This window comes from Heloderma suspectum, chromosome 1, assembly GCF_057233095.1.
Source record: "Heloderma suspectum isolate Gila_16-S chromosome 1, 16-S_ref, whole genome shotgun sequence".
In the NCBI taxonomy this organism is placed as follows: domain Eukaryota; kingdom Metazoa; phylum Chordata; class Lepidosauria; order Squamata; family Helodermatidae; genus Heloderma; species Heloderma suspectum.
Genome location: NC_139458.1, coordinates 316058189 through 316082684, shown reverse-complemented (window position 1 = coordinate 316082684; position 24496 = coordinate 316058189). Strand labels below are relative to the sequence as shown.

Genomic DNA, 24496 nt, shown 5'->3' with positions numbered 1-24496 from the left:
AACCATAAGGAGGGAGAGCAAGGGCCTTGACGTCAAAGAACCATAAAGAGGCAGAGCAAGGGCCTTGACGTCAAATAACCATAAGGAGGCAGAGCAAGGGCCTTGACATCAAAGAACCATAGGGAGGGAGAGGAAGGGCCTTGACATCAAAGAACCATAGGGAGGGAGAGGAAGGGCCTTGACATCAAAGAGCCATAAGGAGGGAGAGCAAGGCCCTTGAAGTTGCCCAGCTTCTCCATAATGGTGAGATGTATTGTGTTTCTATTTAAATAATAGTTATTATTTCTAAATATGTACCTCTACAAATAATGTAGATGTGCAAATATTATGCAAATTGGTATCCTCGTTTGTCCTCTTTTTTTGGTGATGTATTTCCTCTGGTGATGTGTAAGTGGCAGTCCTACACAGACAGAGAGAGAACAGATCTTTGGGTCAATCATATAAGGCATCCATAGAGGCACTGAAGCTGATATCTTGGAAGGTCCTCCAAACACGTGGGGTGAGATGCAGAGGCATAGTTATTTGAGGAAAGCTTTCTATTGGCAGTGTTCCCTACCACATTCTGAAACCATTCTTTAAATTTGTGTATGTATAGGAACCAGGATTTCTTATGTAGCAGTTATACCTTACAGTGGCTGTCTACCTGCCCAGGGCTGAGCCATGTAATTAAAAAAATAGAAGCAAAATAATTCTGAATAAGATCTCAGTCCCAAGAATAATGTTCCCCTGAGTGGGGATGTTTTTACTGGTGCCAGAACAGTGGTGTATATTTTTTACCTCTTTTTGCGGGGGCGGGGGTAACTTTGCCATCAGACCAGTTTTGCAAGCAGATATTAAAAGTTGGGGACAAGCTCCTAGGATAGTGTTCCATTAGCACAAGCAGGTAGGCATTTCATTAAAGTGAAATATTTACATACCCAGATATACAGCTTAATGAGCCCTTTAAATCTGATAGCATTCAAATCTCATATGCATAAGGAGCTCTTTGATGGCAGGGGCAGCATTTACATTTGCATTTGCATTCAGGAAGGCCACTTGCTCACATTGGAGCTATTGTGAGTGCTGAATGGCCCAAGTATGCGAGAATGAGTATGCCTTTCAATTCCCTGCCCCCAACATCATGGATGAGCATTTCAGGACTTTTATGAAAACAAACTGCAGGTTTAAAATTGCAGATCTTCCTACAAATTATTTATTTATTTATTTATTTATTTATTTCTATACCGCCCAATAGCCGAAGCTCTCTCTTTATAATTATAAACTATAGGATCCCCTGAGTGCTCACCAGGACAAACAAACAAAAAAGCTGTACTCTCCCTGATTTGTTTTTAGCTGAAACAGCAAAAGGAGATGGTTCTCATGAAATTTTCAGATGTTTGCCTTGAGTCAAGATGCCTAGAAAAATACTTAGATAAACCTTTTAATGCACTGATCTGAAATTCTCCTCTCCTGTCCCCCCAACCAATGTAAATCAAATATATAGAAACACTTTATGCATAATGAGCACATTGTATGTAGTATGAATATATGTGTTTCTTATGAGATAGCTCATAAAGAGAGGAGACGGCAAGAACACAGGTGGAGGAAAACTCGTGCTGAGTCTGACCGAACACAGGTTAGAGCTCATTATTGTGCCTACTCTGGTGGTGAGGGTGGCAAAGAGAGAGTTCTTTTCCACCAGCATTGCATCTTGTTGCTCAGGACAGCTTTTCCGAGTGGTTCACGGCCTGTTACATTCTGGGCCAGGGAGAGAGACTGTGGAACCCTCAGTTGCACGCTATGACGAGTTTGCATGGCACTTTGAAGACAAAGTCGCTCAGATTAATCATGAATTGGTCAGACATAGGGGTGGACGAAAGTCACTTACCTTTCCTCGAAGGACGTTCGCGGTGGGGGGGAGGCGATTCGCTGGTCCCCCCGTGAAGTTCCATCCGGGGGGGGAGGCTTCCCGCCTCGCCCGGCCGCGAACGCGAAAGTTAAAAAAAAAAAAAAAAGCCCCCTGATAGGCTACGTGACGATTCACGTAGCCTATCACGGCTAGATCTGCAAAGTCAGCCGTGATAGGCTACGTCAATCATCACGTAGCCTATCACGGGTGACTTAAAAAAAAAAAAAAGCGCGTACGCGAATGGCGGCCCCCATAGGGAGCCGCCATTCGCGTTCCTTATTTAGTCGCTGTAGTCTACGTAAATGTTTACGTAGACTACAGTGACCAAATAAGGAACGGGAATGGTGGCTCCCTATGGGGGCCGCCATTATCCGTACACACTTTTTTTTTTTTTTTTAAGTCACCCGTGATAGGCTACGTCACGATTGACGTAGCCTATCACAGCTGACTTTGCAAATCTAGCCGTGATAGGCTACGTGAATCGTCACGTAGCTTATCAGGGGATTTTTTTTTTTTCTTTCATTGCAATGGCGGCGGCGGCAGTCGGTCGAAAGACCGGCTGCCGCTCCCGCCTCGCTCGAACACCCGCCGAACCGCTGGCCGGACCAGCCACCGGGAGGGACATTCGGTGAAGGTAAGTCCCGTCCCGGGGGGGGTGCGGGGGGCAGGGGGGTTCGGAGGATTTCTCCCCGAAACTTGTTCGGGGGGCCGAACACGTTGGCGCTCGGCCGCCCGAAGTTTCGGGGAGAAATTCTCCGCCATCCCTAGTCGGACACCATGATTAATGCAGTTCCATTGGTAGAGGCGTTCAGAGCACTGTCTCGTCCAGTTTTATTGGATGAGTTTCAGTTACTGAGGCCTGAGGATGTGGACAAGGTGCTTGGCTAAGTCTGATCGACCACTTGTATGCTTGACCCTTGCCCTTCATGGCTTATTAAATCAAACAAGGAGGGGATGTCCGGCTGGGTCCAGGAGGTTGTAAATTCCTCCTTGAGAGAGGGAGTGGTGCCAGCCACTTTAAAAGAGGCAGTAATCAGACCACTGAAAAAGCCTAACCTGGACCCGGCAGACGTTAACAATTATAGGCCAGTGGCCAACATCCCCTTCCTGGGCAAGGTGCTTGAGCAGGTGGTTGCAGGACAGCTCCAGGCACTCTTGAATGAAACGGATTATCTAGATCCATTTCAATCGGGCTTCAGGCCTGGTTCTGGAATGCAAACTGCCTCGGTTGCCCTGTGGGATGACCTCTGCCGGGAGAGGGACAGGGGGAGTGTGACTCTATTGATTCTCCTGGACCTCTCAGCAGCTTTCGATATCATCGAACATGGTATCCTTCTGGATAGGTAGTCTCGGTTGGGAGTTGGAGACACTGCACTGCAGTGTTCTGCTCCTACTTGGATGGCCAATTCCAGAAGGTGGTGCTGGGGGATTATTGCTCTGTGCCATGGCAATTATGCCATGGGGTTCCACAGGGCTCTATTTTATCCCCCATGATGTTTAACATCTACATGAAACCACTGGGGGAGGTTATCCGGAGGTGTGGGCTGAGGTGCCATCAATATGTGGACCCCCAGCTCTACCTCTCTTTCTCATCAAACCCAGGTGAGACAGTGGCTGTTCTGAATCAGTGCCTGGGCACGGTAATGGACTGGATGAGGGCCAATAAACTGAAACTCAATCCAGACAAGATGGAGGTACTGTTAGTGGGTGGTTCGTCTGCCTGGCTAGGTGATAATTCAACATGTTCTGGAGAGGGTTGCACTCCCCCTAAAGGATCACATTCATAGTTTGGGGGTGCTCTTCGATCCAGAACTGTCACTTGAGGCACAGGTGAACTCAGTGGCATGGAGCACTTTTTACCAGCTTAGGCTGGTATACCAACTACGCCCTTATCTGGACAGAGATAGCCTAGCTACAGTTATCCATGCTCTGATAACTTCTTGTCTGGAATTTAGGGATGGCGGAGAATTTCTCCACGAATCTCGGGGAGGCCGAAAGCCAACGCATTCGGCCCCCCCGAAATTGGCAGTGAAATTCTCCGCCCCCCCGCCCCCCCCCCCCCCCGGATGGGACTTATCTCCCTCGAATGGCCCTCTCGGCGGCAGGTCCCGGCAGTGGTTAGGCGGGGACAGGGGCCGGTCTTCCGACTGGCTGCCGCCGCCGCCATTACAAAGTGAATTAAAAAACAAACACACACACACCCGTGATAGGCTACGTAACGATTTACATAGCCTATCACGGCTAGATTTCCAAAGTCAGCCGTGATAGGCTACGTAAATTGTTACGTAGCCTATCACGGGTGACTTTGAAAAAACAAAAGCGTGTATGCAAATGGCGGCGCCCATGGGCGCCGCCATTTGCATTCCTTATTTGGGCCCGGGTAGTCTACGTAAATATTTACACAGACTATGGCAAAAATAAGGGCAACGCAAATAGCGTTGCCCTTATTTTCATCGTAGTCTACGTAAATTTTTATGTAGACTACCCGGGCACAAATAAGGAATGCAAATGGAAGTGCCCATGGGCGCCGCCATTTGCGTACGTGCTTTTTTTTTTTCCAAAGTCACCCGTGATAGGCTACGTAACGATTTACGTAGCCTATCATGGCTGACTTTGGAAATCTAGCCGTGGTAGGCTACGTAAATCGTTACGTAGCCTATCACGGGTGTGTTTGTTTTTTTTTTAAATTCACTTTTTTATTTCGCGGCCAGGGAGATGGGGCGCTTCTCCCCGGCCTGAATTTCGGCCGGGCGAGGCGGGGTGCCTCCCCCCCGGCCTGAATTTCGGCCAGGCGAGGCGGGGCGCCTCCCCCCCAGCCTGAACTTCGGGGGGAGAACCAAAGCGCCTCCCCCCCACCATGAAGCAAGCTGTGGGACCAGGTAAGTGACTTTCGTACATCCCTAGTCTGGATTATAGGGATGTAGGAAAGTCACTTACCTTGAACGAAATTTGATTCACGGTGGGGGGGAGGTGCTCCGTCCCTCCCCCAAAATTCTGGCAGGGGGGAGGCGCTCCGTCCCTCCCCCCCGAAATTCTGGCCAGGGGAGGAGGCGCTCCGTCCCTCCATCGCCGAATCCTGGCCGGCCATGCCACAAATGGCGGCGGCCGTAGCCGCCGCCGTTTGCATACCTGCAGTCAGCCGTGATAGGCTACGTAAATGTTTACGTAGCCTATCACGGCTGAGTAAAAACAACAACAACAACGGCGCATACGCAAATGGCGGCGCCCATGGGCGCCGCCATTTGCGTTCCTTATTTTGTCATGTCTAGTCTACGTAAACATTTATGTAGACTACGGCGAAAATAAGGGGAACGCAAATAGCGTAGCCTATCACGGTATTTTTAAATATCTAGCCATGATAGGCTACTTAAATCTTTATGTAGCCTATCACATTTTGTTGTTGTTGTTGTTTTACTGGAAATGGCGGTGGCGGCAGCCGGTCGGAAGACTGGCTGCCGCCGCCAAACCGCCGCTGCCAGGAGGATTCGCCCAAGGTAAGTCCTGTCCCGGGGGGGCGGGGGGGGCAGACCGTTTCGCCATCAATTTCGGGGGAACGAATGCACTGGCATTCGGCCTCCCCGAGATTCGTGGCGAAATTCTCTGACATCCCTACCCGGGATTACTGCAATGCATTAAACATGGAGCTGCCTTTGAAAACAGTCCGGAAACTTCAGCTGGTCCAAAATAGGGCAGCAGGATTGTTAACAGGGATTGGCCAATGAGCTCATATTATGCCAGTACTTTTCCAGCTGCACTGGCTGCCAGTCGATTTCCGGGCTCGATTCAAAGTGCCGGTATTAACATTCAAAGCCCTTAATAGCTTGGGGCCAGGTTATCTGAAGGATTGCCTCCTCCCATATGTACCTGCCCGGACCGTAAGATCATCCTCAGCGGCCCTTCTCCATGAGCCCCTGCCAAAGGAAGTGAGGCGGGTGGCTACTAGGAGGAGGGCCTTTTCTGCTGTGGCACCCTGGCTGTGGAATGAGCTCCCTAGTGAGGTTTGCCTGGCACCTACATTGTATTCTTTCCAGTGCCAAATGAAGACCTTTTTATTTTCCCAGGCATTTTAGCTTTCTAGACTTTTAGTTTTGCTGTTTTAAATCTGTGTTTTAAATCCCTGCATTTCTGCTAGGTTTTACTCTGGTTTTATTCTGGTTGTATTGTTATACTGTGATTTGAATGTTTTATATATTTTATATTGTTTTATTGTGTGCTCTTTGGTTTTAATTTTTGTGAACCGTCCAGAGAGCTTCAGGTATTGGGTGGTACAGAAATGAAATGAAATGAATGAATAAATGAATAAATAAATTATGTTTTGCGACATCTCATTGTAGCACTAAGCTAATAGGCTGTGTATGTTAAAATATAATACATTGTTTGGTTAGAGGATTATACATAGGAAATTCACCCACGAATACAACTACATAAAAGTAATACAGTCATGCTCACCTGTGCTGTCATCATAAACAACTGTGACAGTTTTCCACTTGAAGAACTGCACAAGGTCAAGGATGGCACGGCTGAGTGAAGAGAAATCTGGATAAAGACTGACATAAAATGAGTCTTTGTTGTCTGAAACCTGATGCTTCCAGCGTGTCTGTATATGTGGAACCCCCAACGCATTGCAGATAGATTGCACAGCATTAGCTGAAGAGCTATGTGAAGGCCCAAAGATAGCAGCTACTCCAAGAGAGAGCTGATCACAAGCTGAAAAAGAAGAAAGCCACAATTATCAATGCGCAGGGAACAACAATGACAAAAACAACAACAACATCTCTAGTTTTTTTCCACCAAGTCAGGATTGTTTTCCATGCAGCTCTCTCTTTCTAGGCAGAAAGTCATTTATTTTAAGTGGAAATATACAATTAGTGTTAAGCTATAGGAATGGATCCAATGGTGCGAAAGCAGGCTTGTTTTGATGCAATTCTCTCTTTCCAGGCAGAAAATTGTTTATTTTAAATAACTATGTTTTAGAAATACATAGGGGCTGGATCCAAGATTCTTTGATCCAATAGATGCTTCCATGGGCAGAACAGGGAGGGAGATTTTTTTTTTTTAATCCATTGTCTCTCTCACACCCTCAATAATTTGCTCCAGAAGTTTAGGTGACCCTTCAGAACTGCATGGGAGGTGGCTCAGGGAGCTACACGGAAAAAAGGAAATCACTGCAAATCACCACTGAGCCCATTCTGTTGAGTAAGACCTTTGCTGGATCAAAGAGTTTCCATCAGCAGAGGGACACCACTGGATACAACCAGCATGAACACCTTGGAGTGAGCTGTCAATGTCAACAGTTCAACTGCTACTGCTGGATGGCTAGAAAGGAGGCACACATTCTACCACAATAATGACAGAGATATATGGAGACAGAGGCGTATGGAGACAGAGACTATTAAGACCCCTTCCTTTACACATTCACTTGTCTTTGGCAGTTTAGGTATAAATTACCTCAAGTATTATTACTAGGGATGAGGTTGAAATCCATTTGGTTCGCATTTTAATATCAACCAACCTAATTCCCACTTCCCAAACTAATATGTGAACTGGAATACAATCATCTTTCAGTTTTCACACTTCTCTGAATTTTGCAATGCAATTCCTCATCAAAAATCTGTACAATAATGCATACACTGTATACAAAAACATGGACATTGTGGAAAATTGTGTACAAAAAGGGCATATATTAGGGGAAATTGCATATAAAAATATGTATGGATTTCTTAAAACTGGGATGGAACAAACTTGTGCTTGAAAATATGTGAACATCATAGCAAAAGAAGCAGACAGAATTGCCCATCCCTAAGTATTACAGAGTGGCTCTACTATCAACTTCATGGGTTACAGGAACTAGAATGCAAGCTCTCAATTTTGCTTTCATGTTAACTTTCCAACACTTCCACTTATTATTAGCTAACCAAAAAGGATAGCCTTGGGCCATCAGATTCATAAGCTGTTGTTTGCACTTTGTTACTAGTAGGCAGTGCATCCATAAAGACAAATTCTCACTACCTGTTTCTAAACATTTGCACCAGCATATCTGTCTGAGCCATAATTTCCCTGCCATGTAAAATTATAGCTTTTTTGACCATCCATTGGTTGTCTTAGTATCAACCTCATATTGTGCATTTCTTTGCCTGTATTTGTTAATATCATACATAAGTAAGAAAAGCTCAGTAAATCTCAACACACTCTGGATGTCACAGCAAGAGAAAAGAAGTCAAGATGTACTTTAATGGAAAAAGGTGAGGTAAAAAATATGGTGATCCACTTTGGCTTTCTAAGGAACATGAATTCAAGATCTAGGTCAAGATATTACCACTCTGCCTTGGTGCTAGACATCCAAAGCTATCCACTATAACTGCAGCTATATTTATAGGAAAGCACCTTATTTCTATGCTGTTTGTACATTTTAATGCATCCATCTTTTCTGTATAAAGAGAATTGTGTTCATGTAAAGATAGATTTATAACGTTTTCCCTTAGTTTCCTTGCTAACTACACAATAGGCACAATCCTATTGTGCCCATGTGCCAGTGGGACTGACTGCTGGCACAGCAGGGACTCAGTGATTCTAAAAGCAACCCCAAAGGAGGGGAAATGCCTATTTCTGGAACGGGGCAAGTCACGTAGCTAGCAAAAGGGTGCTCAGCTGACCTGTCCTGATCCAGAAATGAGTATTTCCACTCATCTCAGGCGTTACTTTTAGAACTACTAATTCCCTGTTGTGCAAGTGGTCAGTCCTGTTGGCGCAGCACACTCAGCGGAAGCACAGCACTCCAGTCCAGTACTGCCCCATATCGATAATCTAGAACGGGGTGTTAAACTTCTTTCATCCCAAGGGCTGCATTCCAGTGACCAGCAGAGCTGAGGGCAAAGGAAGTGGAACCAAAGGCAAAAGGGACAGGGTCCCATCCCCACCTCTCAAATACCAGCATATTTTAGCTTAAAGCTCTTACAGCCAGTAAATAAACACTACGAGGGGCATTTTAGCCTTTTAGAATGGAGAAATACTGCACAAAAGCCAGGAAAACAGCAAAGGAAAGGTGGTTGTGGGGGGAAGCAGGAACCACCTCGTGATGTGGGGGAGAGGCCATGGCCATCTGGGAACTCTGGAAGGATGGATTGACACCCCATCAGGGCTGGATTTGGACCCCAGGCCTGAGGTTCAACACCCTTGATTTCAAAGAATCATCCACAGAAAGCTTCTTCATAAAACAGTAGTCAGATAACTTTGGTTGGAAGGGTCTGAGGAAGATGTTATCTGGTAGTAGCGTGTTTTTTTAAAAAATCAATTTAATAGTGACAAAGCAGGGGATCAGCACTCCTTTATTTATTTGTTTACAATATTTATATACCGCTCCACATCATGAAGCTGAACCCTGACAAGACCGAGGTACTTTTGGTGGGAGACAAGAGGAGGCTGGGGTATGTTGACCTGGTGTTGAATGGGGTACGGCTACCCTTGAAAGACCAGGTCTGCAGCCTGGGGGTCATTTTGGACTCCCAGCTGTCCAGGGAGGCTCAAGTGTCAGCTGTGAGCCAGACAGCGCTGTATCAACTCCATCTAATACGGCGGCTGCGCCCCTTCCTTCCCAAGCATCTGCTCCCATAGTGTCAAGGGGTCCTTGGAGGCCTCTCTCAGTCTAATCCAGTAGCCAAGTCCAGACACAGACAAAGGGATTCCTTTCAAAGCTTTATTCTTCTTTTACAACTTAACAACTATACCGTTTGCAACTAGATCTGAGCAGCACAGTACCTATGCCCTAAGTTGGAACAGTTGGTCCCCGTTTGAAAGGGAATTACTGGCAGACACCTGAACTTAAGGACTAGGGAGAGTCCCTCCCCTTTTCCCTTGGATCCTCTGGGCGCAGCCATTGTTTGCGCGCCAACCAGGCACTACTCCCCCTTTCCGCGCCCTCCATCTGGCGCCTCTCTCTGCATCTGCGTCACGCGTCCACCAAGTCTGCTATCCGCGCTCCGTTACTCCCTGGACTGCTATCTAAGCTAGGAATGTTGGTGGGAGGAATCTCCGTCAGCTGTTGGCCCTAGGAAAGAGGAGCGCGCTCCCCTCCCGGGAGCGACTGCTCTTCCTCAGAATCAGAACTACTCTGGGATTCTATGGGCTCAGTGTCCACCCTGACACATCGGTAGTACGTGCCCTGGTGTCCTCTCGTTTAGACTACTGTAATGCACTCTACATGGGGTTACCCATGAAGACAGTTCGGAAGCTGCAGCTGGTACAGAATGCGGTGGCTCGCCTGATTAAAGGCAGCCGCCAGCAAGATCACATCACTCCAGTGCTGAAGGAGTTGCACTGGTTACCAGTTGTTTTCCGGACCATATTCAAGGTGTTGGTTTTGACCTTTAAAACCCTATATGGTTCCGGCCCAGCCTATCTTAAGGAGCGCCTCCAGCAGCACCAGACAGGCCGCTTAACAAGATCAGCCTCGGATGGCCTTCTCTCTGTCCCATCAGCCAGGACAGCTAGACTGGTGGGGATGAGGGAGATGGCCTTTTCTGTGGTGGCCCCAACTCTGTGGAACTCCCTCCCTAGGGAACTCCGTCATGCCCCCTCTTTAATGAGCTTCCGTCGTGCATTAAAAATGTGGTTGTTCAGGCAGGCATTTGGGGTGGGTTAGGGTATTTTAGAAAATGTTTTTATTGTAGAATTTTATTGTTTTAAACTGTTTTATTGTACGCTGTACATCGCCCAGAGTGGCTGGGTGACCAGCCAGATGGGCGATTAATAAATTTAATTTAATAATAATAAATCTAGAACAGATTTCAGAGCAGTGAACATAAAAGATAAAACAGTAAAAGAATAAACGATTAAAATACCGCATTAAAATTATACTTAAAAAACACACACAATGCCAATAGAAACTGTGACTGGTCAATTAAGGAATGCCTCCTGGAACAATGCTGTTTTCAGGAGGCACTGACAACGCAGGGTTGATGCCTGCCTGACCTTCAGGGGCAGGGAATTCCAAAGAAAGGGGGCCGACACGCTGAAGGTTCTTTTCCTGGTGGACTCCAATTGGGCCATAGGTCCATGTGGAACCACCAGGAGCAAGCCCACCGATGACCTCAGTGACAGGAGATGTTGGTCAGAGAGCAGGTGCTCTCTTGGTTATCCTGGTCTAAAGTTGTTTAGAGCTTTGTACACTTAACAAAACTGCTCTGTCAATAGCCTCTCCTAGAGTAAAAACATTAAAAGTTTAAGTAAGCAATACAAGAGAATTCAGGGAATGTTGGTAAACCAAAGCTGTAAAACTGAGGGACACTGTGGAGCCATGGTGTCTAATTTGCAAAGCCCTATGGCATTAGTGTCCTGGAATATGTCGTATTTGAGAACAAGGCACAATTCTTTAAAAGCTGTGGGATGCAGTCCAGGTCCATTCTGTCATAATTCAATGGGAGCTTTGCCATGGACTTCAGTGGGATGTGGATTTCCCTATGATGCTTGGCACTTCTTGGCACAGCCGCCCACTCTTATTCAGTTGTAACTGGCAAGTACAAACCTTTCTTAAAAAACAAAAAAGCCTTGGTATTGTTCACTAATGTGTTTACCTTGTATACCTGTAGTTGTACAAATGCTGTGAGATGAAATCTGTAACAACAGTAATAGCTGGCAAATGCAATTCTTCTATTAGTCTTTAAAGAAAATCACACACACTAAGATTTTGAAATATGCCATTCTTCTGCATGTGGTTTACAGTGATTCTATTCTAAGTTCACAGTATGATCTTTAAACAAATGCAGTAGGGAGAATTTTGATTGCATTTCCGATATTCTTAGTTCAGATAATATCTTGGGAAAATTCTGGCCTTGCCTAGGGCTTCGTCTTCAGTTCAGTGCTTTTAAAATCAAATTAATTTCCCATCTGTACCCTATTCCAGGCACCAACTTGATAAGCACATGGATATACAGCCAGTTAAATGTATGGCAACGGCACTAAACCTGGTGAGATCCATGAGGTCTAAAATAACAATAATGTTGATGTGACATTTGCCTGGTTGCAAATTGGACATTTGTTTATTTTGTTTGTAATAAATAAATTTAATAAGGCAGGCATTTGGGTGGGTTAGGGTATTTTTAGAAATATGGTGTTTTTATTGTAGAATTTTATTGTTTTAAACTGTTCTGTTATATACTTTGTACATCTCCCAGAGTGGCTGGGTGACCGGCCAGATGGGCAATTAATAAATTTAATAAATAAAAAATAACAATTGTTAGCCATTGCTAGGGATGGGCAAAAATCTTGTTTCAATTCAAGTTTTGATAAGAATTTACCAACATCTGTAAAGTTCTCCATATTCAGGGCAAAAAGAACGTGAGGTTTGTTTATTTGTTTTATGTGGGAGAAACTGAAACAGATTTGTAGGGATGTACGAAAGTCACCTTTTCGCAGGGGTGCTTTGCGGTGGTGGGGAGGCGCTTCACTTCTCCCCCCAAAGTTCAGGTGAGAGGGGGGAGCCGTCCCGCCTCGCCTGGCCGAAATTCAGGCCGGGGAGAAGCGCCCTGTCTCCCCGGCCACGAAACAAAGTCTAAAAAAAAAAAAAAAAAACGTGATAGGCTACGTAACGATTAACGTAGCCTATCACGGCTAGATTTCCAAAGTCAGCCGTGATAGGCTACGTAAATCGTTACGTAGCCTATCACGGGTGACTTTGGAAAAAAAAAAAAAGCACGTACGCAAATGGCGGCGGCCTATGGGAGCCGCCATTTGCGTTCCATATTTGGTCCCGGTAGTCTACGTAAAGATTTACATAGACTACCGGGACCAAATAAGGAACGCAAATGGCGGCGCCCATAGGCCGCCGCCATTTGCGTACATGCTTTTTTTTTTTTTCAAAGTCACCCGTGATAGGCTATGTAACGATTTACGTAGCCTATCACGGCTGACTTTGGAAATCTAGCCGTGATAGGCTACGTTAATCGTTACGTAGCCTGTCACGGGGTTTTGTGTTTTTTTTTACACTTTGTAATGGCGGCGGCGGTGGCAGCAGCCGGTCGGAAGACCAGCTGCCGCCCCCGCCCCCGACGAAAGGCTGACGAACCGCCACCGGGACCCACCGCCGGGAGGGACATTCACCAAAGGTAAGTTCCATCCCGGGGGGGGTGGGGGGTGGCAGAGAATTTCACCACCGATTTCGGGGGGCCGAATGCGTTGGCGCTCAGCCCCCCGAAGATTCGGGGGGAAATTCTCCGCCATCCCTACATTTGTCCATCCAGGCCCAGGACTTTGAGTGCTTAGCTCTTAAACGTCTGGGTTTGAATCCCTGTGTATTCAGACATGCTAGAGGAGCTGAATTAGGGTTGCCACCTCTTTTTACTGACAGTTCATTTTTTTATAAGAGTTTATGGAAACTCACGAAGTTCCTCATATTTGGAAGAGAAAGAACATGATCTTTAAAAGTTCAAATGCAGGAGAAAGTGAGACTGACAGATTCACCTATCCCTGGCTACCACACCACTCCTGTCACAATAGAAGCACCATTTTATCAGAACCTTTCACCTTCTATTCCTGACTTCTCATATCATATAGAAATGAATCCCAGAAACCATGCAAGCAAAGCTATGTAAGTGGAGAAAATATTAGAACTGTACCAAAGAGACCTGGATGTGTTTTTTTTAATGTATTTTTATCCCACTTTCCACCTCCTTATGTAGGTACTCAAAGAAGCTTACAAAATCCAGCAAACAGTCGGAGTTAAAACAACCATTACCTACATAGTTAAATCATAAAATAAGTAATACTACAACATAAAGAAATAACTTAGAAAGGTTCCAAAAGGTAGGACTTAACTTAAATAGCCACAGACAGAAAAGCAGAACAGCACTAAAGACAAAGATAAGTTCTTGGGCAGTGATGTCCATATAGAGTGATACCATAGAAAAGGCCCTGCCACAAATTGCTACCAACCATACCTGAACAACCCTTGGTAGTATGCACAAGAGGGTCGTATCAACTGAACGTAAGCGACGGGCAGTTTCCATATCTCAACAAATCCCAAGTAACCTTTATGAGTCATAAAGGTTAATGATAGCCTTGGGCAAATACAATTCTCTCAGCCCCAATTTCCCAATCCTCAGAAAAGTGTCTGTGTATTATTTATTTTTAAAGTTTCTGCACCACTGTTTTTTACTCAACATGTACAAAGTGGTATACAGATACATACATTGGCATGAGATGTCTGGCATGAGAATCTCACTAGGTGGACTTTGTTACTTGTAGTAATTCCATGACTGCTGCTTCTGCTGTAGAAACCAGGGAGAGCCATTGATTTCTAAAGGAGAAGGGTAGAGAGCTGTAGTTGGGAAGAACACTGAGGTGGACTTTACTCTCTGGATATAACCAAAGGCTGGGACAGTCAAACATAAGGCAGCTAACTTATTTTTTTCCATGACGGCCACATTCCCTTGACAGTAATATGTGGGGGGGGGTGCATGTCACTGGTTGGGCCAAATCTAACAGTGGACAGGGGCAGAACCAAAAGTGTGTGGGTCACCCCTTTTCTCTTTTTGCCACCCCTTTTCTTTGTCTCTATCTTCCTTCCCACGCTGGGCTGCCAGGGAAGAGACAGGTCACTCTTACCAGAGGTCTGAACTGATTGCATACAGAGGGCTTTTGAAATTAGGCTGAGGGCCACCTGAAATTAAGCCAGGGTCTACAGGTTGCCACCCTTTAGAGTCTAAACTTAGAAACTTACCTTTTTTGGATGCTTCAAAACTATCATAGAGATTTATCTTCTGGGTGTCATATGTTAATGTGGTGTTTGGTAACAGAGTTCTGTTTCTGTTGATTGTGTTCACAGCAAATCTGAAGGCCAGTTCCTCTGCTCCCATTGCTCCTGTAGGGCCAGATTCCACACATTCAAATATACCCCCTGAAGAAATGGAGAGACATAGTCAGAGAAAAATTGAACTTAATATCTAAGATCATCAAGCTAATGGCTATAAGGGTACAAGTAAGAACGAATTGCCTCAAGGAAATCTAATTTTTAGCTGGGTTTGTATCAGGGCCTAAACATTAAAAACAAGGCCCAAGACATATGTAGATCATACATTGCAATGCAAAAACAGTGTATGGGACAGTGATATCAGTAAAACTTTGCTGCCCACAGCAAACAGCAGTAACATAATTATACCAGACACCACACTGACAGCCACCTGGATGTTCCATCATAGCTGAAACCCAGAGACATCTGAGATGTCAACCGATGTCAAAGAAAATAGGAATGTTAAAGCTCTAAACAACTTGGGTCCAGGATACCTTAGGGATCACCTGAACTCTTATGTCCCTGTGTAGTCTTTGCATTCCTCAGAAGGGGCACTTCTGATGGTTCCTCATGCTTCGGAGGCTTGCCTCAGAAGTACTTGTAACGGTGCATTTATGGCTGCAGCCCCGGCCCCTGGAATGCATCTCCATTGATATTGGGCATGTATCTTCAGTTCTGATCTGCTTAAGACCCACCTCTTCATGCAGACTTTCCTAAGGTGTGACCCAGGGAGTATAGTGATAGTTTTATTGTTGACGAGTGATTATTTTATTGTACTTTATTGTTATATTCTTATGGTTATATTCTTATGTTAACCACTTTGATAGTTCACAGGAAAACAGTGCATAAAGCTGTGTAATAAAATAAAATAAAATAAAATAAAGAAGACGAAGACGATGAAGCATCCTTGCAAAAGCAAGCTAATATCTATGTAGGCTTTCTGGCCAAAGCTTATGTCACCTCTCAGTCCCTTTGAGGAGGAAGAACATAGAACACAGTTCATGAGGAGGCTCGTACCTTCCCAGAAATCTCCTTCTCTGTGAGTTTTTTTAAAAAAGAAATGTTGTGAGGTGGCTATGGTCATGGTGCACAAGTGTGAAGGGGTCTTGGACTTGCCCAGTGCATCATTGTGGTTACATTTGAATGCTAGTTCCATTCCCCCATGATCATCGTCACCATGGAATGGAATGGAGGAGTGGAGAGTAAACACTTTATACCAGGCATAGAAAATCTTGATGTCCTCCTTTCACTGGCTTTAAGAATATGGAACTTAAGAAGAGCCATGTTGGATCACACCAAGGCCTGTCTTGTCCAGCATTCTGTTCCCACAATGGCAAACCAAATGCTATGGAAAGCCCACAAGAGGGCATCCCCCTGCTCATGTTCCCCAGCAACTGGTATTGAGAGGTGTCAAGGAAGGAGGTGAAGGAAGATACCTGCCTCTGACCCAAACTCCCTGCGAGGGAGGGCCGCCCAGGACCAAATCCTGGGACCCCCTTCCCAAAAACAGGACTGGCCAAACCTGGCCTTTCAGTCCCCCAAAATACCCAGTAGCCACCCTCTTAAGCCAAGAGGCACTGAAATTAGCACTGAGATTATGCAGAGAGATCACACCAACTAAAGGTTGGATAAAGGTTTATTAAGATCAAAATAAAGGGGGAAAGGGAAAGGGAAGAATGGAAATAGCAAGCTACACAGAGGGTACAAAGCTAAATCACTTAACTATATACAGAGAGCTTCATGAATGGATACCCAAGCAAAACAATAAATCTACCTGGCCTATCCTTGCTAAGTATAGCTCTCCCTGGATAGCAACCAGCCATCTGCAGGTCCAGGAACACTAGGATGAAGGGAGACCCCATGCCTTGACCTCAGCCCACTTTTAAAGCCCAGCCCTGGCAACCCAGGGCAGATTTTGCTTCAGCCAATCACCGGCTCAGTCCCTGGGTGGGCTGCCCTGGCCTCCGAGAGGCTGGAACTCCCCACCACCTCCAGCTGTTGGCACTTTCTAGTTAGCAGGGGCTGCGTCTGGCCTTGGGCAAAGGGCCGAGGAGCCTCTAGATTACAAACCATTCCAGGTGGTTACATTCAACATGACAGCCTGACCCAATCTTATGGTGGAAAGCAGGCCATTATCCTTGACAAGAGGCATACTGCCTCTGATTCTGGATGTAATATATAGCCATCATAACTAGTAGCCACTGATAGCCTTACCCTCCATGAATTTGTCTAATTCTCTTTTAAAGCTGTCCAAGTTGGTGGATCGATACATGTTGTAGTAGCAAATTCCATAGCTTTGCTATGGACTGTGGGAAGAAGTACTTCCTTTTGTCTTTCCTGAATCTCCCATCATTCAGCTTCATGGGATGACTCCTGGTTCTAGTATTATGAGAGAGAGAGAAACTGTAGCCCTTTTGTTTTGTCCACTTTCTTTTAGGGATCTAGCTTGTAGTTAAGGATGGCTGTATAGAGCAATTTCCTACTGGAAGTCAGAAACTAGAAGCAGCTAGTTTAAAAATGTGACAGAGGAGCAAAGAGAACAGGCAATAACAGGTGCTTCATAAGTTCCTTATCACTCTCCTATTTATAATATTATCAAATCTCTGAAGAAGTTTAGCCTCATAAATCATCTCCTTATTTTATCTTCTGTCTCATCATGACTAGGGGAAAAGACCAGCATTTTTTTCCTATTGTTGAACAGGCAAACACACTAGAGCCTGCCTCGCATACCGCTTGCCAGACCCCCACTGGCCTCCCCTGATTGGCTCACCGTGCAAGCTGTCAGACGGTCCGCAGGCACCTGGCAAGTGGCGTCCACATATCCCACGAGCTGCCATTTTGCATAAAAATGGCAGCTCCACTATTTATGTAAGTCACCATTTGCGTAAGAGGGTGGCCATAAATAGCCCCATTCATGCAAAATTATAGGCATAAATCGTATAATTAGGCCATAATTTATGCCTACAATTTTGCATAAATGGGGCTATTTCTGGCTGCTATCTTAAGCAAATGGTGACTTACATAAATAGCGAAGCTGTCATTTTTACGCAAAATGATGGCTTGTGGACAAGCAAGGATCCCTGTGCTTCCCTGTAGGGGTGTACGAACCCCACTTACCATTCCGGCTGGCAGCGTCCACGGGGAGGGGAGGTAATCTGTCCCTCCCCCCGGAATCCTGCCTGGCCGGCTCCACTCCATGGCAAGTCCACGGAGCCGCTGGCCGGGCCCATCCGCAGCCAGACTGCCGTCCACTGCCGGGCTGCTGTGGCCGCAAATGGCGGCTGTCGTAGCTGCCACCATTTGCATCCCTGCCCGTGGCCATGATTGGCTACATATATATTTACGTAGCCTATGACAGCAAAAAGCAGGGACACGAATGGCGGCCACTACGCCATTTGCGTCCCTGCTCTTTTCGTGATAAGCTACGTAAATATATACGTAGCCAATCACGGCTAACACAGGGATGCAAATGGTGTAGCAGCTGCCATCTGCGTCCCTGTGTTAACCATGATAGGCTATGTATATATTTACGTAGCTTATCACAAAAAGAGCAGGGACGCAAATGGCGTAGCAGCCGCAATGGCGGCCATATCACTTGTGGAACAGAGCCGGCCGGCGGCTCCACAGACTCGCTGCGGAGCTGGCCAGTGAGGATGCCAGGAGGGAGGAATGGATTGCCCCCCCGCCGCGGACCCCTGGCGGACTGGAGGTAAGGGATTTCATACATCCCTACTCAGCATGCGCCAAGTTAGGCAAGTGCACGGATCCCCAGACTGGTGTCCAGGGGCTGAGCCAGTGAGAAGTCACTGAACCTCGAGCCCCAACCAGACTCTTGCGACATCCCTAGTTCAGCCTATAAAAACTCAGCCCTTGGGAAATGGATGCTCAAATACTATGAAAATAGAAGCTGGAGGGAGCAATCCTATAGGGCTAGGTGGCCACCTCTGAACTCAGAGGCGACCACCTATCCAATGCAGGGCAGGAGAAATGCAGAGGGGATCATCCCCTCTGTGCTTCAGCCGCCCCGCATTTGCGGCTAGACAGCCGATTTTGGCTGTCTAGCCACGGGGAGCCAGAGTGGGGGAAGCACCTGCCAGATGACACATAGGATGTGTCATACCAGCATTACTGCCTTCCCCGCCCTGGAGTGCCCCTCAGAACGCCTCATTTTTACTGCTCTGCACTCTTCTTCCAAGCACGGAGCATGGGGCCATTCTGAGCAGCCTGTGACGCAGCATGGGAGTGGGGGAAGGTCGATTCTCAGGGAGCTGACCTTGGAGCGCGAGCTCCGGGGTCTGTTCCCGGAAACTGATGTATCCTATGGCTGTCTAGCCACTGACTAGTGGCCATAGGATTGCTCCCTTACATACAGAGAAAGTTATAAATGGCTGCTTAAAATGGTACCAATTTAGATCTCAATGATTCAACAAATCAAGGCGAGATGCTGAATACATGTAGACACAGAAACTGAGTTAGCAGGAAAAGAATGCTCTGTGAATAACCATGAGAAACAGTATTACAAGACCGCTATCTCTCCCCCAAACAAAGGAATAAATACGCAAACCTAGATAATAGTCCAGTGATATTAAACAAAAAAAGGGGCAGGGGAGCTGAGTAACAGAAAACACCAATATGAAGCTGAGAGACAACCTAGTATCCTGTGGAATAATGGAGAGCGCAGATGAGAATTGTAGAGTTGGAGAGGGCTTTGGAAGCAATCGAGTCCAATGCTAGTTTGATGCAGGAAACTAAGAGCGAGAGTCCCCCCAACAGATGGCTGCCAGCCTCCAATGAGAGAGAGCCCAACACTCCTCCAGGTAACACTCCATTCTTGAACTGCTCTTACCTTCAAGAAGTTTCAATTAATGTTCAACCTGATATCTACCCTCCTGTAACTTAAGCCAATAAGAATCCAGTTGTTGTTGTTGTTCAGTCGTTCAGTCGTGTCCAACTCTTTGTGACCCTATGGACCAAAGCACGCCAGGCCTTCCTGTCCTGTGCTGTCTCCCGGAGTGTGCTCAAGTCCATATTCATTGCATCGGTGATGCTATCTAGCCATCTCATCCTCTACCGTCCCCTTCTCCTTTTGCCTTCAATCTTTCCCAGCATCAGAGTCTTTTCCAGGGACTTTTCTCTTCGCATTAGGTGGCCAAAATATTTGAGCTTCAGCTTCAGTATCTGTCCCACAATTCTATGCATGCATTCCAACAAGCCTAAGGGCACAAGACTATCGAGATAGTCAGTTGCCTCTGACCTCCTCTGAAGTTAGAGGTGACCGACAATCCAATGCAGGGTGGCTGAAGCATGGAGGAGAGGATTCCCTTCCTGCTCTGGCTGCCCTACAGTTTGCTTTAGATGCCTGATTTCAGGCATCTAAGAGTATTTTCAGGGAAGGAGTGGGAATGGGGCTGGAGACCACATTGGAAGCTGTCTGAAACAGCTTCCACATTCTCCTCCCCTTCCCAGCCCCATGAACACCCCATTTGTACCCTCTCTGTGCTCCGTGTTGCAAGCACGGAGAGGCACGGAGGGGCAGCTGCCACAGTTCTGTCCATGCTGGCTATGAGGAAGAGGGGGCCGGGAGCGCGGTTTCCCAGCTCCAAGCTCAGAGCACTGTCTACAAGCTCGGAGCCAGGAGGAAACTGAAAAATCCTATCTCTACCAGACGCTGTCCAGGGGACATAGGATTGCTCTGTTAGATCACCAAAACATTTTATATCAGGCTAAGTCTAAAGACTGATTCTATTTTGAGTTCAGCAGACTCCAAGAAATAGTTTTGCAGAAGAAAGCTGAAGATTATTTCATTTGCTTCTAACCTAGATAGCAACTGGCCAAAAAAAGTGAAAGTGTGTTTGATTCAATATAATCAAGTTTAAACAACAACAAAAAACCATTTGGGTTTTGTTGAGGCAACTGTAACACCTTTAGTTAATTAAAGATATTTGAATAAATAGACTCCATGCAAACTGGATGGGTAATGAAATACTATTATGTTCTAAGCAATAATAGATTCATATCAACAAAAAGGGCAGTTTACAAAGGCTGTAATGGGAAAACTAGTTTCCACTTTATTTTCAGAAGCTGCATCTCTGCCCCCAAGCTGCAATCTGTAATAATCCCCAATATGAGATGACATGTAGGCACTGAGATGTTGCTTTGCCCCAATATACAGAAACGTATCTGGGACTGGGATGGAATGAAGGAAGACATCCTCTCCAGTTTTTCCTCCCAAACCACCTCCAGGAAGTCAACGATGTACAAAGTATTCCTCTCCATGTGTATGTGCAAAACCCTGAGACAGCCAAAACTTTCTTTTACTGGATCCTTGTTCTGTCCCCATAGCCCACCACAAAAACAGCATGATTTGGTGAGACAGTTTGTCTCCATGTTGCTGGCTCAGTGGAGCATCATTCGACTTACAGAACCCAGGCAATCCTGCCTGCAGCTACTCTGAAACATGAGCTGTTATAAGGACCTTCAGCTTCCTGACAGGTTCAGTACTAGGGTGGTATGCCACAGGAGAATCCAGCCCTTTGGGGGCCCAACGGATCCCCATGGTTCCCCTGACTTGCATTTGCGAGCTGAGCGGTGGGTTAGTTCCCAAAACGTGGGAACTTTATCAGGTTGGTTTTTTAAACTTGTGCAAATTGCGATTTTCCTAAAATCACAGCTGTAAATAGTCTAATTTGCACAAACTTGTGGGCATAAATGGTCTAATTTGATAAATTATACCATTTATGCCCACAACTTTGCACAAATTGCACTATTTATGGCTGCAATTTTGCACAAATCGCAATTTGCACACATTTTAACACACACACACCCAATCCACAAGCTGGCCTGACTCATCATGCACTGAGTCGGGCTAGCTTGCGGATAAGCGAGTTGGAGTCCGGCAGCCTGAGCCAGCAAAAACTCACCAAGCTCCATCCCTCAAACAGATTTCTCCAATATCTCTTTTCATTGCTAGTCAATCTGTATGTGTTATTTTCTTACTAATGAATGTGCCCAGCTTCGCATGGGTTGCAAGTCCTTTGATAATGCCCGTATCCCACTGTCTTAAAAATATTGCTGGGCAAGTGTGATAAAGTTCAAATTCAACATAATACAAACTTCATTTGCACCTTGAAGTGGTACTGAATTCAGAAAAAAAAAAAAAAGTGTCCAATTTTCCAATCCTGCAATGAGGTAGATATATTGAAGATACCAGAGTGGATATCACGAACGAATGCCCTCCAACAAAATGCATCCAACAAAACATAGGGCAAAAAAATGTCAGAGAGAGGACTAGGTGGGATCCTTTTTCCTGACACACTAGGTTTCTACATACATGAAGGGTGTTTCATGGGGGAGAATTCTACTTGCAATCCTTTACCTGCGAACTGAACTGGTACAGGCCAGGAAAAGCGTTACTGCTTGATTCTGCTGATTATATAAATTGGATTAGACTTACTTACTGGATTAGACAGTCACAAATTTCAGTAGAATTTATACTATGCATACCAACATCCAGTCAGCTAATCAAATTTACCGTCCTACAGAATGGAAAAGAAAAAAAGAAGGCCATAATACTTTATACTACCAAGTACCACATTCCAAAGGGCTGTCATGAGTCATGTTGGTCCATCCAAACTCATCAGTTGCTCTCCCAGTCGTTGTTGTGCCTATTCGTGATTGCTTTATTAATAATCCAAGTAAGGCATGCAACACATGCTCTCAGATAAGCGGGGAGAGAAGTCATAAATCTTGCAATTCAAAGGTAGACAAGCTGCCAAACCTTTGCCTATCTCTGTCTAACAGCTTGAGGGAGGCAGATGTGGGAGTTGTCTGATTTCCAGTACAGCTTTTGGACCTGAAATTAACACCCACCGAACTGGCACCATCTCATTGAAGTGGGTTCTTTATCCGGAACTGACATAGCTCAAAGTATGTAAAATGCTTGCTTTCTGCACCCTTGCATTGTGTCGCATGGGGCTCTTCTTTGCATTCAAAGCTCTTAATGTAACGCACAACATCAATACAGTACAATTGTGCTTGCGATCAAAATAACTCAAGGACCACGGTCCTTGAATCTGCTACTTGCACATTGTCCAAATGTAATCATGTGTGCTGCACTTCACAATAGGCAGTCAGGAACAGCTGTATGAGGAATGTGGTCCAAGGTTTGCTGCCATGCTGGAAGCCGCTAGGCAAATTCTTGCCAGAATGTACATGTGCCTTAACATTCATCAGATGCTTCATAGAATATTTATTTTTAAAATGTATTATATTCCAACCTTCTGCTGCTTATGTACCACCCAGGATGGCTAACAACAATTAAAAGCAATGTAACATAGAATAACATTCCAAAAGAGAAAAAAAAATATTTATAACTATGTGAGTTCCATATTTATGATAAGCAGGCTCTCCCAAAAGCAAGGAGCATCACTTTCTTACTACATTAAGAAAATGAAAGAGTCCTATGCTTCATTTATACAAGTAAATTACATCAAAATAACTGAACATCACCATCAGTTGTACATCCGGAGGGATAGACATGTTAGTCTGTTGCAGCAAAAACAACAAAGAGTCTTGTGCCACCGTAAAGATTAAGACATGTATTATGGTATAAGCTTTCATGGACTTCAGCATAACACTTCATGCATCTGATGAAGTGGACTGCAGTCTATGGTTTAAATCCAATGTCAACACTAGAGGAAGTCCCCTAGTGCGATAGAACTTTCTCCCTCCCTGCTGGAGCAGATTTTGAGGGTATGCAGGGAGCTGCAGGGGTAGAGTAGGGGAATCACTGTGCTCCTAAGAGCATAAGAACATGAGAAGAGCCATGCTGGATCAGACCATGGGTCCATATAGTCCAGCATTCTGTTCACATTATGGCCAACCAGCTGTTGACTGGAAACCCACAAGCAGGACACAAGTGCAACAGCACCCCCCGCCCATGTTGAGAATATAAGGACATAAGAGCCATGCTGGATCAGACCAAGGGTCCATTCTGTTCACACAGTGGCCAACCAGCTGTTGACCAGGAACCCACAAGTGGGACATGAATGCAACAGCACCCTCCCACCCATGTTCCTCAGCAACTGGTGTACATAGACTCACTGCCTCTGGTACTGGAGGTAGCACATAGCCATCAAGACTAGTAGCCATTGATAGCCTTTTCCTCCAGGGATTTGTCCAACCCCCTTTTAAAGCCATCCAAATTGGTGGCCATCACTACATCCTGTGTGGCAGCGAATTCCATAGTTTAACTATGCACTGTGTGAAGAAGTACTTCCTTTTATCTGTCCTGAATCTCCCACCAATCAGCTTCATGGGATGACTCCGGGTTCTAATGTTATGAGACGGAGAAAAAAGTCTTCCAATCCACATTCTCCACACCATGCATAATTTTGTACACTCTATCATGTCTCCCTGACCCTCTTTTTTTCCAAGCTAGACAAGCATTGACCAGGGGGTTGGATTCGATGGTCTTATAGGCCCCTTCCAACCCTACTATTCTATGAGTCTGTGATTCTATGAAGTCCAGCTGTTGTAATCTTCCCTCACAGGGGAGTTGCTCCAGCCCCTTGATCATTTTAGTTGCCCTTTTCTGCATTTTTTCCAGCTCTACAATATTTTGTTTAGGTTGGTGACCAGAACTGTACACAGTGTTTCAAGTGTGGCTGCACCATAGATTTGTAAAAGGGCAGTTGCTGGGCTGTTCCTCAGCAACTGGTGTGCATAGGCATACCGTCTCTGGTACTGTAGGTAGAACATAGCTGTCAGGACTAGTAGCCAATGATAGCCTTCTCCTCCAGGAATTTATCTAATCCCCTTTTAAAGCC

The 24496-nt window shown here is 45.6% G+C and overlaps 1 protein-coding gene across 1 annotated transcript in view; it reads right to left on the bottom strand.

The window, feature by feature from the left end:
• The window catches only part of GRIK2 (glutamate ionotropic receptor kainate type subunit 2), a 733647-nt gene that overhangs the window by 463828 nt on the left and 245323 nt on the right, over nt 1–24496 (bottom strand). Inside the window, exons 2-3 of the mRNA XM_084827187.1 lie at nt 14601–14777; nt 6338–6595 (exon numbers count right to left, since the gene is read on the bottom strand). Of these exons, the coding sequence (XP_084683313.1) occupies nt 6338–6595; nt 14601–14777 (435 nt within the window). The remainder of the gene's footprint in view (nt 1–6337; nt 6596–14600; nt 14778–24496) is intronic.